Here is a 22,410-nt window from a genome sequence, read left to right on the forward strand (position 1 = left end):
GTCCCTTTTTATATGGAGAAAAAGAAAGATAGAAAGGGGGTGATGAGGACCCTTTCCGTTGGTATTCTCATAAAACATCTCTTGCACATTGCTTTAATTATTTATGTTTTTACTTTGTTAAACTGAATGAGAATGGCAGGAACAGTATTTTTAGTTAGTTAGTGAATTCCTAATGGTTAGGAAAATATCTTACATGATCTTGTTGTTGGGATTTATTTTAAAAATAGTAAAAATAATGAATGGACCACACTTGTGAAAAGGACTAAATTTCCAACAAAAGTGACTCCAGTGACTTCCTCTCTGGTTTTGCTGGAGGGAAGCAGGTTATTTGTTTGGTTTGTTTTTGCCTTTTGGGTTTTTGTTGTTTTGTCTGTCAAAAGTCCTATTTTGATGGGTTATTACTGGCTGTAACTACTAATTACATACAGCACTTATAAACTAAATATAATTGCCTCTTTTTCATAAATGTAGTCTGTGCATGAAATTTTAATATCATCTAGGAGGCAGAGCTCATGCGTAGTCAATTTAAATAACTCCCAAGTTTAGATAATTCATAACATATGGAACTCAAATTCGCACTCTGTCACCTGAGTCTTTAAATACCAATTATACAAGCGATGGTAAAACTGCAGAATGACAAATTCTTGCCCATTTGTGCTGATGGTTGTTTTTTTTTTTTTCTTATCTTAGTTTCAGGGTAGGACACTGGTCTTCCTCCAAGAAGACAGAGTTCAGCTATATGAAATATTAAGAAGAAATTTTTATTTCTTAGAAAGACTTCAATTGAAATGTCAAGAAAACAACATTAACCTTATGATTAGTAAATTTATGCAACAAAACACTGGACCTTTTGTTAACTTCCTTTTATTGTTTTGTTTTTCTATATTCCTTCTTTTAAAAAAAATCTACAATGGAACTATTTATACGGGAGACAATGCACTGTAAATCTGAGTACTTGCCTTCAGGAACAGGCGTTGATAGAGCAGGCCTAGAAGCTGGTGTTACCCGTTCTGGTGGTGGGAAGGCCGGGCTTTGTCCTGTTCGTGCAAAGCAGGAGAAGATGAAAACAGTTTAATAATTTTAACATCCCTAACTAAAAAAGCTAGATCTAGCCCCTGCATGCATAATTCATAATTCTGAGTTATAAATTAATATTCTTATGCAGTGAGGAGACTGTTGTGAGGTGGCAGCTCTGAGAGGATGAGCTCACAGGTTTTATTATTTCAGTGCTATTTCTGGACATATTATTTTCACAGATGTGTGTACAATGTCAAGACACCTCTGCTGCATTGCCTTATGGAAAATCTATGTGTGATCAAATAAAGCAATTTACTTTCAGCGTGCACTTTAAATTATGAAAACTAAAATCATGAAAGCTGGGGAGGATTCTGATCTGCAGAGAATTATCTTTTCTTTTTCCTTTTTTTTTCATTTAATGAACGCTTTCCAGTGATATAGTAGGACAATAAATGAAGGTTGAAATTCACAGGCCTTTTTGATGTTGAACAGGTACAGTTCTCCTGCCAAAATAAATGACCTGGAGTTAAGAAAATAATGAGCTAAAGGTAAAATGTATTCAGTTGTATAGAAACTTGAAAGGTGCTCTCCAGTCTCTGAGCTCATTATCAAGGGAATCAACAGCCAAAGGCCCACAACCGTTTCCAAGTCTCTTCCCATCCTGAACAATTTCTTTAATTAACCAACCCCATTGGAGCCATGAACTATACAGAGTAACCATCGCATGAGGCCAATATGAACTACTTGCATAAAGTTTTATTACTAATTGCCAACTCATAAGCTCTTGCTGTGTGTTTTGATGTAGGAATTGACATGGGCATGGGTACTTTGAAAATCACACTGGCAAGTACATATTATCAAATGTCAGCAGATATGCCTGCTTCCTGGAAGGTGTTCAGTTTTAGAATTCCTGAAAATTAGTTCACTGTGGCAAATTACAGGGCAGCAAGTGGAACAATCAGGGTTTTCTACATACCGCCTCCCAGGCCTACATCCTCATATCAAATAGAATTTAGCCTTCATTCATTATAGAATTTTCCTTTATTACTGGTTACCCGCAGGCAGGCTGATTTAGGAGTATGTACAAGTATGGAAAAAGCAAAACAGAACAGTGCATGGCATACTGGCCATATACCCAGAAAATATAAGCCTATCATCTCATTTTCTTCCTCGTGGTAACAAGATTGATAGGTAACACAAATTTCTTTTCTTGGTGAGCCAAAAGAAGGTAGTGCTTGAGCAGACCAAAACAGAGCTTGGTACATCTACTCTCCCCGTGACATTCATATATGCTTATAACATGTCTAAAATTATACATATTGCATATTTTATGCATTGAAACTTTAATATTCACAGGATTCTTAGGAATAGCCACGATACTAGCTGCAATTTTGAAAAAGGTGTCAGATGGAATCATGACATTCAGTTCGAAAGTGATGGACCTGGTTACAAATGCAGGCTCAGATCTGCAGTGAAAAAGTTGTTCACCAACGGCCTGAGGCTGGCAGAAGGTCTGTATCTATAAGAGTTCACCTGATGAGGAAGCAGCAAAAGAATGAAGGCTTCTCTTTAAATTTCTGCCTTTGTTGTAAGCAAATGTGATAGATAATGGGACAAATCTGTTTCTAAACCTTATTTGCGAACTCTTTAAAAAATTTTTTAAGATAAAATGATATGTGTGTATGTGTGTGTACAAATTTCAAATGCCCAAATATGTGCAAGTAGTGCAATAAACACACTGGTGCTTAAGAGGCATAGCTTAGAAAATGTATTTCTGGTCAGAGATTCTGCACAGCCACATTCCTTTAGTATTCTCTGCCTACTAAACTGACTATGGTTAAATAGAAGACTCAGTGGGTCAAACCCTTTGGTATACACATGAAGACCAAAGCTTGACCCCCAGAATCAATGTGATGGATGTATCTGTGATCGTGGCCTGACTAGGGTGATATGATGATATGGTGATATGATATAGGATATTGTTCTGGCTAGATTTTCATTTGTCAGTCTGACACAATATAGAGATACCAAGGACTAGGAACCTCAACTGAGAAAATGTCTCTCTCAGATTTCCTGTACACAAAGCTGTAGGGAATTTTCTTGATTACTATTTCTTGATTACTGATTGATATTGAAGGGGTCCAGATCACTGAGGATGGTGCCACGTGTGGGGCTCTGGTCTGGGATTGAATAAGAAAGCAGGCTTTGGAGGATAAGTCATGCAGAATAAGCCATTAAATAGCACTCCTCCACGGCTTCTACTTCAACTCGTACCTCCATGTTCCCGACCTAAGCTCCCATCCTAACTTCCATCACTAATGGAGGGTGACCTGAAAATGCTAGATGATATAAACCCTTTCTTCTCTAAGTTGTTTTTGATCATGCTATTTTATCACAGCAATAGAAACCCTAACTAATATGGAAATTGATACCAAGAATGGGGTATTACTGTTACAGACCTAGTGATATTTTTGGGGTGAATTTTGGAAGGGCTTTGAAATGTAAGGCAAGAAAAACCTATTGTGTTCAGAGGTTGATGGACTATTGTGGGTATTTAAAAGATAATGCTGAGAAAAGTGCAGATGATAGAGTTTGGGTGCGTGGATTTTTATAGGAAAGTATGAGAGACCCTTAAAGACTATCAGGGACATTCAATATTTTGAATTAAGAATCTGTAGTTTTGGTTGAATTGACTGTGGTTAAGGAAAGACCAGCATCATTGACACAAAGAATTGGGGAAGTATTTCTTCAGAGTTAGCATGTAGAAGCTGTGGTCCAAAGGAGGCCAAGGCTAGATGCCAAACTTGGTAACGCATAAGAGATTCCCAAGCAGTATTGGGTTTTGACAGCATGAAGGTGCTTATGAAGAGCAGGTGAAGCTTGGCTCTGTGCTAGGCCACTGGTGAAGGTTCAGACACTACTGTGTTAAAAGCCACAGGATTGAAGGGGTTGGGGAGAAAAGTTGAGATTCGCCATCAAATGTCAAGTTTGGAACTCCTAAAGAGAGCCCATTAAAGGCTATCAGTAGGAGCACAGCACAGTTACAGGAGAGACCAAAGCCTTTTAGAGATGCCACAACCATGGAACTACCACAGGCGGCAGCAGGTGCAACTCCACAACTTTATGAGACTAGGAGAAAATCTGGGTGTACTGAGGACGGCAGAGTCATGGAGGTAGAACTCCCAAGACCCTTTGGAGCCCATACAATCATGAATGCGTGCCAGGTATTAAGCATTGAACTTTCGACGATGTTAAATTTTGGTTTTGCTTTGGTCTAATTGTGACTGTGCACAGGTTTTTCCTTTCATAAGAAGGAAAGGAAAGGGGATAAGAAAGTATATAACTTATTTTATTATTTTACAGGATCCCACAGTTAGTAAACTTTGGAATACAAGAGAGACTATGCAATTTGATAGAGATAGTTGGTTGTTTCAAAGGGACCGAGCTTTTAAAACATTAGTAACTTAACAAGGATTTATATGTAAAGATCTATATCCCTAGATGTTCAGAGGCCAGTTTGCATGGCCTACACTACCACAATGGGATCCTGTCTCACACAAGATGAAAGACAAGGACTGACACTTGGGTTGTCCTCTTACTTCCAAACTAATACCCCTCCTCTCTCTCTCTCTGTCTCTCTCTGTCTCTCTCTGTCTCTCTCTCTCTCTCTCAAAATGATAAATGGCTAACCGTATTGTTGCAATGCAGCCAGTATAATGAATAAATAAGACCACCAGAATAATAGATGTCAGATGGCTGGTTTTCTTCATAGGAATAAGTACAGAAAGCCTTGATAGGGGAATTTTATCCTAGGATACACTTGATCTAATGCAATAAAATATTCAGCTGTACTGAAACATAAACTGGAATTTCAATACAGACTTACAGAAAGATTTTTCCTATGCTCAAATGCTGTCAAAGAATATTGACATCAGACCCTTTTATGCTTATTACATATATTTAAGAATATTACAATATTATATGGGTGGGGAGGGAAATGGGAGGCGGTGGCGGGGAGGAGGCAGAAATCTTTAATAAATAAATAAATAATAAAAAGAAAAAACAAAAAACCACAATACTATATGGATGATATAATTTTAAAACACAAAGTTTTTTAGACTTAGATGAATTAAAGTGAAAGTTGAGATTCATCACCTCTACAAGAAGTGAAAACTTGAAAGTCTTACGACTTTGCCAAGCTTCAATCTGGGCCTGCCTTTACAAGTGTGAATAATTTTAAGGGTGTTAAGAGGATTAAATGATGAAGGACCTAATACATACAAGATACTCAAAACGTTACTTTTTTTCCTCCCATAACATATTTACAATTTAAATCCCATCTAATTGCACAAGAGGATTTGAAGTTATATTTTGAAGTAAGAAAATAAAAACAAAGTTAATATTGAACATGACAGATACTGGAATCCATATATAGGAAAAAAAGACTTATAATTTTATTTTGTATGTATTCCTTTGGAGCTCCTGAGAATTGCTGCTCTCTGAAGGAAAGACTTAGGTCTTAAAAGGATCATTGTCACTGGAAAGGTGCCCTTCATTTGCAAGGTGTTACCTGAAAAGTCCTGGCACTCAAACATGTTGACTTAACTCTATTCAAATCCTTGAATGATTATTTCCATAAGACATTAATAGTCTATCTATAAGCTGTATTTTAGGGTCAGTTTTTTTTTTGTTTTTGTTTCTTTTTCTCACACAAATCAATTCGGTAGTTTTGGAATTAATCAGATTCTACAGGCAATAGTATACTGGTGGTAGTCATTTAAGTGACGAACATTTTCTTTGTTAAAATAATGACAATGATAATTCGGTGTCTCAAGTAAAGCAGGAAGTTACGAGCTGAATTCAGATTGTAGGAAGGAAAACACAATGCCCTATCTGAATATTTAATCTGTCTAGTCCACAGTTAAAAACCATTTCTAGAGAACAGAAGCCAATTCTGTGCATATTGTAAGAAAGGTAAAAGAATATATATATATCCCTCTAATGTCTCAAAGATACTGTGTGTTGTAGGCTTTTACTGAATTTTCCTGGATGTATTGAGTGTTAAATTAGATAATCATGAACATTTTGATAATACTTTCAGTTTTACAAACTCTGGATGACTATAAATTCTGGACGGGAAACCCTAACAATCACTGGTAAGTCATCATTGAGTTAAATTGCATTTACGTGTTTTAAAAATACAAAGGCTTATATTATAAAATCCCACCCAAATCTGTTATATTTTTATTTACTGAAGACATTTGTGAATTTATAACTTAAAAAATTAAAATATACAAATATATAAGAAAATTATAACTATTTATTTATTTATTGGTTTCTTGAGATAGGGCTTTTCTATGTAACAGCCCTAGCTGCCCTGGCTCTATTTATTGTAGACTAAACTGCCCTTGAACTCACAAAGATCCACCTGCCTCTGCCTCCTGAGTGCTGGAAATAAAAGGATGCGCCACTACCGCCAGGCTAACCATTTATTTTATAAATAAATAAATATTGCAAATTTGCATAAGGTACCTAGATTTCTAGTTTATAAGAGTGGTCCTGCAGTTTTTCAAGTAAAATAAATAAAATTAACTGGATAGTGGGCTATATTTTCAGCTAGAACTAATTATACTAATTATACATGACCACAGTCTCTTCTTGACTTTCAGGTTTCTGTACTGAGTATCTCAATCCTCTACTTTGAATCTTTACAGCACTTGTTTATGAAAGGAAGGGAAGGGAAGCTACTGTACAATATGTATTGACAACTACTTCTTGCTTTACTACCTTTCAGTCCCAGAGGTGGTAACCCTATGATCCTCAGAGCATATAGGTATAATGACACCCACAGGACAGGATGTGTGGAAGTAAACCAGAGAGGATCAGAGGTGCAGAGGGAAAAAAGAAAGGGGAAAAGCAATAAGAAAGAAAGCTAAAACATGTGGAAGCTACAAAGCAAAAGGGCAGAGGAGACACAGAGACAGATTCCATGGGAAAATAAGAAGAATAATATTCGGAGAAAAGTAAAGCTGCTCTCACTAATTTAACCTCTTCTTTGTCCTCTTTCAGAATGGTGAATTTCAGATTTATTTACACAGATATCTTGGGTTCTTTTTTTTAGCAGTAATTTACTTCTTCAGTCCATTCTTCGGGCAAATATTCTTAGTATTAGAAATTAATTTCAAAGCTTGCTATGTAAGCCCTAAAACTCACTTTGAACCTAATCTATTGAGTAGTTTGAAGGTTTGGTATTTCAGCTGTTGTGAACACATTCCCATTCATTCATGAGTCTTTGCTGTGTGATTCAGTTACCACACATAGGGTTTGCACTGCCTTGTCAGTGATATATCTAGTGCACAAGACTTGAATATATTGAGATATAGAACCCAGAATAGTGATGCCGGCCTGGTCCAGATAAGTTAAAAGTGAAATCCATTCATTAATGAAATGTCTAGAATTGCCTGGAAAAGACTTCTTATGGAAGCTAGGCAAAACTAGAAAAATTTCCCTTAGTGATAGGCAGATTAATATATTTTAAAGTATTGTGAATGCAATATGAAGTCCACTTAGATTTTTGTGATCTTTTGTGAAGATAATATCAATTTAAAAAGAACCTCTGAACACAACCACTGAGTAAGAAATCCCTGTCATTATGAAATTTATTTTGATCTTAGAATAAGGCTGGTGGTGATCAACAAGCAAAACAACAATTCATATCTTATAAGTAGATGACAATCAGCATAAGACTGTTGAGGCTGAGAGCTGCAGAGGAGTAGTTAAAAGAAACTTGAATACAGAAGCTTGGTGTGACCACTAAACAGGCTTGGTAACCTGAATGGAGTTGTGCACAGATTAGACAAGCCATGGGCAGCATTGAGAGACTGTTCTACAATACAAAGTTCTGTTAAAGCTTGTCATCATAGGTGGCTTCCTTAGAAAGAAAGGCAACTCAATTCTGCAAGAAGAAAAATAGGCTGTTTTTTTTTTTCAAGAAATAATAAGGGAGATGGATGATATTGACGTGAGCCAGGTCTGATATAATGCTAAGGGGAGTGGGTGGGCTACTGTGGAGGTGCACACACTCATGCACGAAATACTTATTTAGTGCCTGCATTCACCAAAAATTTCATTAAACCAAACTATAGCACTGGACATTATAGACAAATATACTCCAAGGTCATAGAGTTGAGATTCTAGCTAAGTAGAGAAAAATACAATTCAATACGAAAAATTCAAATAACTGTCCTATTCTAAAACTCACCATGGAATGGTTATAGAAAAAGTTATTCAGTTATTCAAATGTCATTCAGCTCAAATATTTTAATGGGTTGATAGCCTTGCATATGATGAATGGAAAACAAATTGTAGAAAAGTGGATAGTAATATCCTAATAAACCTGGTGGGTCTATCCACTGATGTAATGTGATAGGTGAGAAAATAAGGAAATGAAGTTCACAAGAGCACCTGAGAACAAAGGAGGGAGTGGCAGTGTAAGAGGAGCAGATTTTTTGTTTGCCAAGCTACTTGTTTTATTAATAAATGGTCTAGTCATTTATATCCCTCGACTTGCTCTTGCCAGTGTGTGTGCAAAGTGGTTTATTCAAGGTAGATCCAGATAAAATTTATTGAGATATCTCAATGACACAGCTTATGAGTTATTTCATTCTCAAACTTTGGGTTTTTTTTTCATACTTTTAATTTTTTTCTTTGAGACAATCAGTATTAATCCTAAATTGGTTATCCAACTGTATTTCCAAGTATGTAAAACACAGAAACCTTCAACTTCTTACATAAAAGAGCATCCCCTAAGCCATAATGTTTCTGGGACTGTTTCTTTGACACTTAATAAAAATCGTCTCCTGTATATCCATGTGTTATTTTATATTTGCATATTCACTTTGATGAAAAGGAAGAAATGGGAGCCAGATACATATTTCATACCTTCTTTTGATTAAAAATTATAAAGGTAATATTAATGGTTTTTTCTTTCTCATATCAAATATATGAAGTAGAAATAACTTCCCGTGGAACAGCTAACTAATGAACAGAAATGAGATTGAGTCCAGATTTTATCATTGTTCCATTCAATTTATGCCTTGTTAATGTCAGTATTCCTGATGTTCAGATGTAATAGAAACAGATGCTGAGACTCATAATTGTGGAACCTCAGAATGTAAAGAAGACTTTGAAGTTAGCCATCTTATACCATAGATCTCAAGATAGTTAGATGTGGTCTCTGGAAGCATAATTACCTAAACCAAGGGCATACATTGAGTTCAAACCTGATTTTACATTAAAGTCAATTTCTACTTCATGTTACTTTTCTGTTTACTTAACATTCGACCCAGAAAGTCGGAATAAGTGACAACTATCTTGCTGCCATGTGCAACTCATTTTTCCTGAAGGGTCTGTACCTGTTTTCTTTCGGTTAACCTTAGACATAAATTGGTAGTGAACCATTGAGGAGGCTCAGCAGCTTCTTCAAGTGATCTCCGCATGACCTGACTCCATTTCTACAACCAGAGGAGGTCAACCAGGTTGTTCTCAAGTTTTTCAGGATTATGTATTTTCATTGTGTGTGTGTTTTTAGGACAGGGTGGGGGAATTGGCAGGGAGTGCCTCGGTAAATGTATGTGTGTGTAGATGTGAACATGTTCATGTGGAAGCCATGGATTAGCCTCAGCTTTGTTTCCAATCTGATGAGAAATACTTTCAGTATTAAGGCCAAATATAGACGGTAAGCAGAGGTATGAGTCTGCCAAATTAGACTGATTTCTGTCTCAATTAAAAGACAATGACAACAACCAGGTGTTGTGTGCACTTATATGAGTTAAACAAAACTAGATACACTGAGAATGGAAGGGTCATTTGAACCCTGGATTTCGAATCCAGTTTGGGCAACACAGTGATTGCTAGTTAAACATACACCAAAAATAAACTGATTCAATAATCAGTTCTTCATATGTCCCCTTTACTCTGTAAAATTTGTAAAAATTCAATACATTATTTTATATCTGAAGGATTATAACATACATAATTCCAACCATTATTCAACGGTTACTCTGTTTATAACTTTTTAAATTCCATTCCAATACACTTATCACAATACTTGACAACCCTTAACGTCAAGTTGTGATTTACTCCATGATTCCGCAGGCATCAATGAATTTATTCATTTCCAAGTTATTTTTAGTCTCTAATAGACTATACCTATTTTAATCTTCAATACCTACTAACGAAAGGAAAATAATTTCTAAGATGAAATGAATGGTTAAATGAAGGACTGAATGAATGAATGTTGACAACTGCCAAGTTAGCAAATTGTACTTACAAAATTTTAATAGACATAGGTTGAATTTTAGGTTTTCCCATCTTAGTATAATGGGAAATATTTCCCAAAACATACAAGAAAGAATTTGCTTCAATAATCTGTAACTCTAAAGTGTTCATTACTTTTGAGATACCTTAATTATTTTTAAGACAATAATACCCATTATTTCAGTGAAATATTAAAAGTTAGCCTGTAATTTGTGAATAAAACTAAGCTAAAGATAAAAATTAATAGAGGTATGTCATAAAACAGTTCACTCATAATATAACACTTGAAATATTTCCTAAATATCTAATATTTTCTCCGAAGTGGTAAGAGTATATGATTGTTGTGTTTTAATCTAAAGCTTTTCACTTCCACGCGTATAATCTAAATAAGACTGAGTGCTGCAAGACACCTCGAGTTTCACTGAAACACTGGAAATCAAAGGAGCAGGAGGACTTATATTTGTGCATAAGATTATTTAAAAAGGGCTAAAGGGATAGGAAGTAAATAAAGTATTTGAAGTTATTAAAATAAACTTAAAAGAGAGCTAAAGTTTGCTATTTTTCTAAGAGTTTTCCATTGATGAAAAATATATATTATAGGACAGTAATGTGCAATTATGTTGGAGAAATATGACTCACATTATTTCATAGCAATTTTAAAAAACATATTTTGCATGCTATATTCCATATTATAATAAGATGATATTATTAATGGACATTTTACATTCTTTTCCCCATAAAGGTGATTTAAATTACAAATATAACATATTTTAACTATAGGTTGCAATAATTATCCAAAGATAGTAAATTCAAATTAAAACTTTAATACCCTTTCAGTGTAAAACCACCTGTCGTTCTTCATCAGATTGAGGGTGCCTACTCTCTATGATATCAAATAGTAGGGGTGGTTATAGGATAAAATTTCTGCCTGGAAAATACTTAACATTTCACATGAAATGAAATATAACAGGTTCATATGAAATTAAGTACACAATACATTGAGTTCCACATACCTTGTTTCAAAGAAAAATATACCACAATGCAAATTTGAGTTAAAATGTCAGATTTTATTTATATATGTTGTATATCTCTTCTCATCAAGGCTACCATATTGATTAAAAGCTATTACACTATTTTTCATTTTATTAAATTGATCAATGTTATTAATAAAGAAAAATTAATTACAATATGATTATTTACTAATCAAGTAATTCTAACAAGGAATAACTAAATATTGGTAAAAATTAATGTATATACCTCCCAATCAAAATTATAATAGTTCAAGGTCAAATGTAATATTTCATATTTTACATCAGTGCTACATTTCAGACGTCCAGCATAATTTAGTGATGTACTCATAATCAAACACCACTTCTATTTAAATATTAATCATAATAACACAAGTGGTGACCAATAAGAGAAGAAAATAAGAGAATACTGTTTCCCAAAGGCAAAGTCATTACATTTAGAAAATGCATTGTTAAATGATTCACTGGTAGAATAGCAAATTTACTTCATAAGATGGAGGAGGTTTGATATTCTTATAAAGTATCAAAACCTGAAAAATAAATGCTTCCTCATTTTGCTAACGCGTTGGGTTGTTTCTCCTTATTAATTCTACCAAGGAAATTATTGACAAAGACCAGATGGCACCGTTGATTGCTGTGCCAATTCCCAGACTACTACAATTACTAGATTTCATTCTTAGTAGCTTCAAGACAAAGTTTAAATATCTAACCATGGTGCACGATCTTTTTATCAGACCTCATTGCTGGCTTTCTGCATACTCGAAATGTAAGATATTGTGCGTGGAGTCAGCCTACTCCCTTGTAGTTTCTGTACCTCATTCCTTAGCCAAATTACAAGACAAACATAAGCTACTGGCAAAGTATGCATTTTCTCTATTAACTACATTGGTAAAATTTAAAAGCACACATGAAATTTTAATTATGGTAAACATAATTAAATTATGTGCATTGGCTATAAATTATATCACTTAGAAAACTAATTGAATAAAGAGGAAGATGATGGCATTTGTTCAAAAATAGGTGTGTAATTCTGCCTGAGTCCTAGAGATAATACACACCCATCTATAGCTCCCTCTCAGTTCAGTGTTCACATGTCTGAGGGCAAGTAACAAGAAAATTTGCAAAGTTTTGTGAGAATTGAATGAAATGATCCATGCATACCACTATCACCAAAAAAAATGTTACCTTCTCATCCCTGTCCTCTTCTTAGCATCACTTTTCAAGGTCCTAACAGTTCTAAAGGAGCAGTTACCTGGCCTTTCCCTCAAATGCAGCTCTACCTAACATAGCAAAGTTCTTAGTTGGCTTTCTCAATGACAATGTGAGAATTTCTTTGGCATGCCTGTATATTCTTTTGTCTATATAAACACAAGAAAGCCTAAAATGTGTCTTCCACAGTGGTTTTCAACTTTATTGATGCAAAGGCTTTCCCTGAACTTGGAGTTGACCAAGTTAACTTGCTTCTCACTGAAGCATCCCCTTGCAACTTCCTTTTGAGTGACGGGATTACAGGTAGCCACTACACCCATGTGGACTTTGTGCAAGTTTTGTGGATCAAAACTCCTATGCTTACCTCAAATAGGAGAATTTTCTTAGCAATTATATGGTGTTTCAAAAGAGAGTTGCTTCTATATTATGCAAGTAATGGCTCATATAAAATGAAGTCATTGTTACATTTTAAAACAATGTTAACCAATTCTGACCCTACCAGAACCTTGGCAAAATGAAGGATTTGGGGGGCTGCCCTTTCTAATATTTGTCTCTACCTATGATTAAAACAAAAATCTCTTTCGAATTTCTTCTCTGACACATAAAATTATTTGGTTTCTAAGCAAAATAAATGAACTAGAAAAACCTAAAGGAACAATTAAAAATTAATCTCTGGATTTAGAGTTTATCTTAAGAAGAGAAAGAAACTTTATAAAAGAGTGTTTTTACATGATGCTGAACTAAAAAACGATGCACTTCTATATCTGTTTAAGACCAGGCACAAAGCTGAAATTTAAATGTTTCACAGATAAAGGATGAAGTGGAGTATGTTAATAATGGTTATTTAATAAGCTCCATGCTGCAATTAATTTCACAATTACATTCACAGATGAATGGCACATTTGGCACCCAGCCAATCTTTCTTCCTGTTTTAAATTGTGTATAATTGACGTTATTTTATGACTTAAAATAATACACATAATTTATGCAGTATCTTTTAGGACCCTGCTTAAAATAACATGAAATATTGTGGTTCTCTGGGAAATTGCATGATTTATATGATCAGTTTCAGATTTATACAACACGGAACAGGTTTAGGTTGTTGTGTGACTACGACAAGGAGAACATTGAGTCATTAGTGTGCATCTCTAAGGTTGTTTCAATATGGCAATCTGGTATAATTGCTCTCTCTTCATTGCCCTATTGCCCACTTTTTATAGAAAAGACCAACTGTCATGACTTTCTCTGCTACATAAATGTTCATTAAATAGACACTGGATGTTGTTAATAAAATGAGTTTGTTGGGTACATTTTATTTTCATTCCTGCAAACAACATATAGATCGTCAAACGGATACTGAAGATATTATATTGATGAGCATTTCCAAATGGGAGTATAAATGATTATGAACAATTCAGTGTGAAGACAAAAGGCAGGTGCTGAAATAGAACACAGTCTAATTCAGAAGGGAATATGGCCACCCATTCTGCCCACATAGGTTGGTTTGGTTTACTTTTTGTTACTTAGTTCACTTTTCGCAATTAATTTGAAAATTTATTCCGAAACCAAATATGGTGCCCCAAACTTGTAATTCTAACACATGGGTGGAGAGACCGACACAGCAAGATTGTTGTGAATTTGAGACTATGTAGTAAGTGCCAAGTCTGCCTGAGCTGTGCAGAAAGACTCTGGCTCAAAGAACTCCACCCAAAAATATAAAATAGTAATTTCCCACTGTATTTTGTCTTTTGGGATTCAAGACAAACCAAGAAAATAAGAATAAGTTTTGAACCAGTGTAGAGAATCAAAAACAGCCTCAATGCATCAGCATGCACAAGTATAGAGTTTGTACGACAGTTTCAATAACAGTCCTGAAACAGACAATTAGAATGATTTGGAACATATACCCCTAGTGTTGATGGGGGTATAAAAAGACAAACTATTGCCTCAAATTTCACATTACTCCAATGTTGGTATATTAGTATTACATTGCCTTAAAATAGTACAGAAGACTACAATGTAAAATGGACTAAAATTAAATGAAAAGTATAGAACTGTGTAAAAAATACTAAGCATGAGTACATACCATATTCATCTTTTGGGTCTGGGTTACCTCCCTCAGGACTAGGACTGATGGAGCATGTGATCAAACCAGACTCTCTGAATGTGGCTGACAAGGAGGGCTGACTGAGAAGCCAAAAACAATGGCACTGGGTTTTGATTCTACTTCAGGTACTGACTTTGTGGGAACCTAATCTGTTTGGATGCTCACCATCCTAGACCTGGTTGGAGCGGGGAGGACCTTGGACTTCCCACAGGGCAGGGAACCCTGACTGCTTTTTGGACTGGAGACAGAGAGGAAAGGGAAATGAGGGGAGGGGGAGGGAAATGGGAGGAGGCGAAGAAGTGGAAATTTTTAATAATAATAATAAATAAATAAAATACTAAGCATGAACAATCAGTAATACTGCTGTTGATCCTAGAACACTGCATGATCTTCAAGTTATACAAACCAGTGAAAATCCTTCATAGGGGATTATGCTACTGAACTTGCTTATCATGCATTTGTCACTGAAAAGAGCTAGTGCAGCCGATCTTTCGCTGCTTCTACACATAACTTAAGGTCTGCTAGGGCAAGACAAGAAGCAAAATGAGCTATGTGAGGGGCCACAAGGATCCCTGGAGTCTCTTACTGCCCACTATAACTAAGGTCAATCAAACGAACCTCAAAAATGGTGCTGGTGGAAGCTTTTCTTATAAAGTACTAGGGTTCTTCCTTAAACCTCTCTGACACACTAGCAGAAAGATGAAACTATTAAAAGATATGTTATGCTGATACATAACATCTAGCTAGCTAGCTTGATAAATCTTTGATTAAGCCTTAATTTTCCTTGCTTCTCACACAGTAATTCAAATTACTCTGCATTATTTGCTCCTTTTCACACAATTTTAGAACAGGCTTTGAATAGTCTCAGTAGGTTACCTAGGAAATGTATTTTTATCTGTTAGGCCCATGGCATGAATAGTAGTAGTAAGGCTGACAGATATCTATATCTGTATCGATGTCTACATCTATATCCATATCTTTACGTATATCTATCTATGCCATCTATATCTATATCATTAATCTGTGTCTATCCACATGTTTTAATGAAAACTTCTTTTAAGGTATTGGTTTTCAACCTAGTTAATGCTTTGACCCCTTAAAGCAGTTCCTCATGGTGTGGTGACCCCCCTCCCATCATAAAGTTATTTTCACTGCTAGTTCATAACTGTAATTTTGTTACTTATGAATTGTGACGTAAAAATCTGTTTTCTGATGGTCTTAGGTGACCCCTGTGAAAGGGATTGCAGCCCCAAGGTTGAGAACCACTGCCTTAAGGCAAGGAGATTCCTGTTGAAGCAGAAGACTTTTTTAAAAAAAGTCTAAGAGATACAGCTTTGAGAAGGCTTTTTTCTCCAAGTTACCGATAGAAAAAAAAAAACAACGGGAAAGAAGCCTCAGTCAACCCTAGCCTGCCCCAGTGCTGACAAAGATGACAGGATGATGTAGGAGCACCAATGCAACTGTACCAGCTCAGTTAGCTATTTGTTTGTGTGCATCCCAGCAACTTACAATTCCTCAAAACTTCAATGGATCCAGATAAAACAATCTAATTCAAAACAAAGTCAGACTCTTGCTGGTATGAGAAAACCAGCGTCATAATTATGCATGAACACTCTACAATCTTTCCCTCATTTCAGTCTACCTTGGTCGGCTGACTGCAGTTTGCTGATAGATGCATTGATTGGGTCAGTCTTTTAATTCTGAGCTTCTGTCTCTAGAGGGACCAACAATAACTCCTCAAGAAATCTTTATGGAAGCCTATTTACAGAGCTTAGAAACCTGTCATATTTGTAAATAACAAGATTATTTCTTCAGATGTATAAAAAGGACTGCTTTGGTATACACATTTTTTTCATTGAGATAAATAGTGTAAATCACGAATTCAATTCAGAAAACGTATCACATTCCTGACTAGGTATGTGGTAGGGAGGATTTAAAGGCAAATCATTTTCCAAGGTGTACAAAAGGCAGTTTAAACAGAAAAAATTTTCTAAGGGGAAATGGTAAGAGCAGAATAACTAAACCAGAAAGATAAAAGGAGAAGGAAGCTCTGAGTTGCTGGAAGTGTAGTGTTTTTACAGTGACTGGTTTTTCAGGCTGAAGTGTAGGTACCTGTCCTGAGCCATGTCACAGAACTGTATTCAGATTTATAGGTGAGAAAGGATGCTCAGAGAACAAGTAACCTGTATCCTATATTAACGAGGATTGTTCTGTAAATAGTGCATTCTTTTTGGCAATTCTTCTATTAGTTTCTTTCCACTCTTACACAGTTCACGGTGATGGGGGAAAGGTTAGGAGGGAGGAGTCCTCTTCTGAAATCCTTCTGTTGTTCTATCTGCAGATTTTGATTTATTAATAAATTGTGCGTTTTAACTAACTGAGGAATTTCAAGTCCCCATCTTTGTTTCATAGTGGATTAAGAAGCTTTCTGTATTAGATTCCAGAAAGTTGGAGAAAGAGTTTAGGATTCCTCCTGTTAAATGGATGGGAAATGCAAGTAGAAGTATAACATGAGACTTAATGTAATTTAGTGACATAAACTACAAGGAATGAAGCAGAATCATGTCTGCAAGCTTTCACTTTTGGATAATTCATGTGTCTCTAAACATCTCTGGACATTTTTCACTCTTTTGACTGAGATTTGTTGCTTCACCACTGTTGTGTGTTGTATTATTCAAGATAGGCTAATTGGAATTTCTCTTTCAGTTTGAAGACATAATGCATTTTATACACATAAGAATCTAGCCTGGTCTACAAGAGCTAGTTCCAGGACAAGCTCCAAAAGCTACAGAGAAACCTTGTCTCAAAAAACAAACAAAACAAAACAAAGCAATCTGATTATTATTATTTCACTGTGGATTTCACCTCATTTTCAAAAACTAAACACACTCATCAGTTGATGCACTGAGTGTCAATTATGCAGGAGCTCCATGGGAGAAGGAAGATCTGTGCTATTGTACTACACTGTTGTGACTTTAAATAATGGTGATTTTTGAAAGAGCTGGAAGAAAAGATTTCTAATGTTTTCAACACAAAGAAATGATGAATGTTTGAGGAGAATGATTACACTTATTTGAACATTTTATAATGTACAAACATTCATAAACAGGCAGTACTTCATAAGTTTGTACAATTTTATCCATAAATTATAAATTTCAAATAAAAAAATCATGTAATCTATTTTTTAGAACTAGTGAAAATTCATTATATTATATAATCATATTCACTGATTATTATGATTCAATACGTGAAACATGCTTTATATATTCTTCTTTCCCATCAGCCATAATAAGTTAATATTATAAACAGTACCTGCAGTACTTTGTACATGCAGTATAATCTTATACTATTACAAAATGATATTCAAGTATGTATAACCACACAGTGCATTTTATTATCATAATCTTTCATAAAGATAATTACTTAACATTAATAAAACATAAGTTGAACTACAACTGTAGGTATTGATCACATTACGTTTCTTTTTCAAGTAGAATGGGAACTGAATTTTCTGAGTATATCTATGTGTCTGATGGTTAGAAAAATGCTTTACATAAAGTCCATCGAAACCTCATGAAGTAGATTTACATACATTAATATTTTATTTATTGATGTTATATTTAGAATCTAGCTTTTTCCCACAACTCGGAGACACTTTACTGCATCATAAGTATTTACTCTGTGTTATGTGTGATCCTTGGGCAACACAATTAATATCAGATACATAATATAAAATCTAGAAGATATATGATGGTCAGCTTTGAACTGCTATGGTGTTTGCTGGCATGATTCTGAAAACAGCGTTTTCTTCTATTTACCAGAAGTTTGATGGAGGTGGGTCTTGTTTCTTATCTGTTGCTTTCATTGGTTAACTATTAAAGAAAACTGCTTGGCCTGATAGGACAGAAAATTAGGTAGGCGGAGTAGACAGAACAGAATGCTGAGAGAAAGAAGCCGAGTCAGGCCGTCGCCATGGTTCTCCCACTCTGGACAGACGCAGGTTAAGATCTTCCCTGGTAAGTCACCTCATGGGCTACACAGATTGTTAGAAATGGGTTAGATCAATATGTAAGAGCTAGCCAATAAGAGGCTGGAACAAATGGGCCAGGCAGTGTTTAAAAGAATACAGTTTCCATGTAATTATTTCGGGTAAAGCTAGCTGGGAGCCAGGCAGTGGAAAGTAGCCCCACCGCTCCTTCAACAGAAGTCCACTTGTAATAATCTATACTATTATTATAACCTATATTATTGAATATAATTATTATTCAATAATAAATAAGAGTCGTGACTTAGAATGCTACACAAATGAAGTGTACTTTCTTATCTGTCATTTATTCCACACTGATCCCTTAATCAATCTAGTACTACCGAGGAGGAAATACAGACCTATCAAATCAAGAGATTTGACAAGTTGTGTTTGAGGTAACTATGGGAGTCTGGATTTAAGCATATGTGTTCTACTTTGCTACCAACTTTGGGGCATTACATAACTCTTCAAATAATACAAATAGGAGAAAATCAAATACCACAAAAAGCTACCCAGAGGAAGGAAGAAACATGCTTCTTAATTAAATTATGAGAATATATAATTTAGCACATTTTGGCTGTGCTGTTTTAGAGCCTCATCTTTCATATGTTGCTTAAATCTGGATGTCAGTGATACCTCTTCCATGTGTGAACTTACACTGTGGTGAGGTGTGTAGTGTTTGGGTTTTACAGTATTACTTGCTAAGTCACATGTGTATAAGATGTAAAGCTCATTAACACTGCAGCAATGACTCCCTAAACTTTTTTTTTAAGCGCTAATATTAGACCTGTTTTTTGGTGCCAACTACAAGAGACAATTTCGAATGATGCACATTTTTGACAACACTCTGGCCGGACCTTCACAAAACGCTCAGAGACTAGTTATAATTTTCTTAAGTCAAAGGTTAATTTGGGAATTTTACCATCATTTGCTTTCACAGGGGCCCCTAAGAAGAATGTCGCCCCCATGTCAGCTATAAGCAATCTAAGAGGACGACGTCCCCTCTCCCAACAGAGTTTGCCCACAGGGTTAGGGACATCTTTTAGTGGTTGGTTTAGGGTTGAGGGGATGGGGAAATATTGTATGGAATTAGGGGTATATATATAAAAAAGGGGGGATTAACTGGTTTGATGGGATGATTGGTATTTGTGATTTATTGTTTTTAGAAAATTATATTGGTACTGTTTCTTGTATATTGATATATTGAATATTGAATGTGAGTGTTCCTACCTCTATTTTTGTATAAGAGTGTGCTTATATTGTATGGATACATCTATCATATCACAATGTACATTTCTACCTCTTTGAAGAGCTGTAGAAAATGGCCTTTAATCTAACCTAGAATTCTGTGCCAACGAGACACGATTACTCCTGGCAACACCACTCTACTCCCGAGAGAACGTTGAGCACCAAAGACACTCCACTGGGGCTTGTCTTCTTGGCAGAACTGGCCTTTGGGTTAAGAAAAGCCCATACCTCAACTACTGACTAAGATATGAAACAGGATTGTCTTATCTCGCCAAGACAGGGTAGGATAATTCTAAGAAAGTTCCTTGCATTTGATAATGGTATGTCAGTTATGTTAGGCCTTAGCCAAAGTTGGTTGACTCAACATTGCAAATGAGACTTTGGGTGATTGCCCAGGTAGTCAGTTGTCTCTGTCATTTGTTGCACATTTTGGATATCTCTCATTTGTTAAGTAATATTTATTCCCTTCTCAGATCTTTGATGGAGTTGAAGATTATTTAATTGTAGTTACTCTCTACATTATTTAGACTCCTTGAGATAGAATGTCTATCAAAACTTTTGTTCTCAATATTGTTTGTTATATTTATAATTTGTTATTATTGTTTATAGTTATATTTGGTTTAGTTCTGTCTTATTTAGACAAAAGGGGGAGATGTAGGGTTAAGTCAGCCCCTTTAGGGTGCGGGGTTTGCCTCGGGCGAATGCATACTGCTAAATGGGCGTGCGGGAGGTGGCCCCTTCCCTTTTTCTCCCTTTTCCTGCCTCCTGTGAAACGGCTGAGGGGAAACCTCGGTTCTGTAAGTTTGTTTAAACATTAAAACTGTACATATATTCTTTAATATCTGCCTTTGCATTTATTTACTGCCGATACAATTTACTCTTTCTATTCCACTTGTTAAAGATGAGTGTGGACTTTTACTATATTTTATATTACATTTTTGAAGATTTTATCTGTGAATGTTAAAAGTCAAAATGCAAGAATTGGTTCTGTTCTTGTGTGATGTGAGTCTCAGGAATCAAAATGGTTAGGTTTCACATCAGACACTTTCATCAACTGAGCTTTGTTTTCAGCTCTTCCTTTACTATTCCTAAACCCTTAGTTGCGTTTAGTCTAAGATTAATGAACTAATGAAAATAGTCAACATTTTCTATTATTAATTATTCTATTAATTGTCATAAAAATTCTATTTCTTGTATTACCTCCATAGTTAACTGCTTATTGATGTGAAAATTAAGTATGGAAATAAATTATATACACTATGTGTAAATATATGAAATGGTCTTTGTAATTTGAGCAGGGCTAAACAGGTTAGTATGGATTGGCATCTTCATGTCTTCTCTATGCTAACGGATATAACTACTGGATAGTAGGTGAGTTTATTCTTCTCTAAATTTATATACAACAGTGAACTGGGATGTCTCACACTTCAGGATAAGCTTACTCCAGGAAGTAATTGGGTTTCCAGACCAATAATTTCTCAGTAGACATTAATAACCTCTCCTTTGGCAAATAAAGCTCCCCCCCCCAATTATTCTCTGTGAGTTTCCTGAAAGGATCTCCATTTTCCTCAGTTGTTCTTTAAGACAGATTTTTTCCCTCTTGCTTGGGCCTCCTGACTATTTCATTTTCTTTAAAGTATCCAGCACATTGATTTTGTTGCATTTCTTATTTTAGGCTTCAAGGCTCATGCATAAGGTGCCAATGCAGCTCATTATTTTGGTAAGGAGAACAGATCTGGTACTAATCCAGGGATCTAGCAAAAGGTCCATTCCTAGTCTGCCCCTCACTCTGTGTGTGAGTGTGTGTGTGATATTAACAAATCGTTTGAAGTCTATACTTTCAGTCTTGTGGCAAGAATAATACATATTTAAGGAATATAGAAACCCAACATAGTAAATGATCAAAATATCTAACAAAGAGAAGACATTTTAAGATTTTGTAAGACTTGGACTCAGTGCTTTTGTAGTTCTGTATATCTTTCACTTTAATTTGACAAAAACAGACCAAAGTGACGACTCAGCACACATTTGAGGTTCTGTGTATTATTTACCATGTTCTCTAATCGTTCTAACTCTATCACTATCCGATAAGCTACGTCTCAAGAAGAGAGAATAGAGAAAGGAGAGGTAGAAGTGGGATTATTCAACAATTTTAATCATTGTATCTGTGGTAGGTTCTGGTTGCTATCTCATGTTGACCTTGAACTCATGTTCCTCTTGCAACAATCCCGTGATTTCTAGGTATATAAACATGTGTGACTATGCCACAAGTTCATTTTAACAACCTTAGAAAGGAAGTTTTATAAAGAAATCGAGTTTCCAAAATACAAGAAATTAAAGGTTTAAAACCTGATTTGTGCAGCCTGCCAGTCTGTTTTCTGAAGTAAGTCTTAGTATGCTACTGAGTAAATTTCTTTATTTTTATACTATCATTTACTTATTTCAATGCTATTTTT

At 35.3% G+C, this 22,410-nt stretch overlaps 1 protein-coding gene and 1 long non-coding RNA gene across 26 annotated transcripts in view; one reads left to right on the plus strand and one right to left on the minus strand.

Annotated features, from left to right (window-relative positions):
• Positions 1-22,410, minus strand: part of Trdn (triadin) — a 380,261-nt gene that overhangs the window by 217,914 nt on the left and 139,937 nt on the right. For 23 of the 25 annotated variants that reach the window (XM_075946106.1, XM_075946113.1, XM_075946150.1 and 20 more), the window contains exon 10: positions 960-1,037. The exons of the other annotated variants lie outside the window; for them this stretch is intronic. In XM_075946106.1, the coding sequence (XP_075802221.1) occupies positions 960-1,037 (78 nt within the window). The remainder of the gene's footprint in view (positions 1-959; positions 1,038-22,410) is intronic. 25 annotated transcript variants of the gene reach the window in all.
• LOC142834155 (uncharacterized) overlaps positions 1-22,410 on the plus strand; it is a 41,541-nt gene that overhangs the window by 17,598 nt on the left and 1,533 nt on the right. The window contains exon 2 of the long non-coding RNA XR_012907509.1: positions 22,196-22,337. This is a non-coding gene — a long non-coding RNA (uncharacterized LOC142834155). The remainder of the gene's footprint in view (positions 1-22,195; positions 22,338-22,410) is intronic.

This window comes from Microtus pennsylvanicus, chromosome 1 (assembly GCF_037038515.1).
Source record: "Microtus pennsylvanicus isolate mMicPen1 chromosome 1, mMicPen1.hap1, whole genome shotgun sequence".
NCBI lineage: Eukaryota > Metazoa > Chordata > Mammalia > Rodentia > Cricetidae > Microtus > Microtus pennsylvanicus.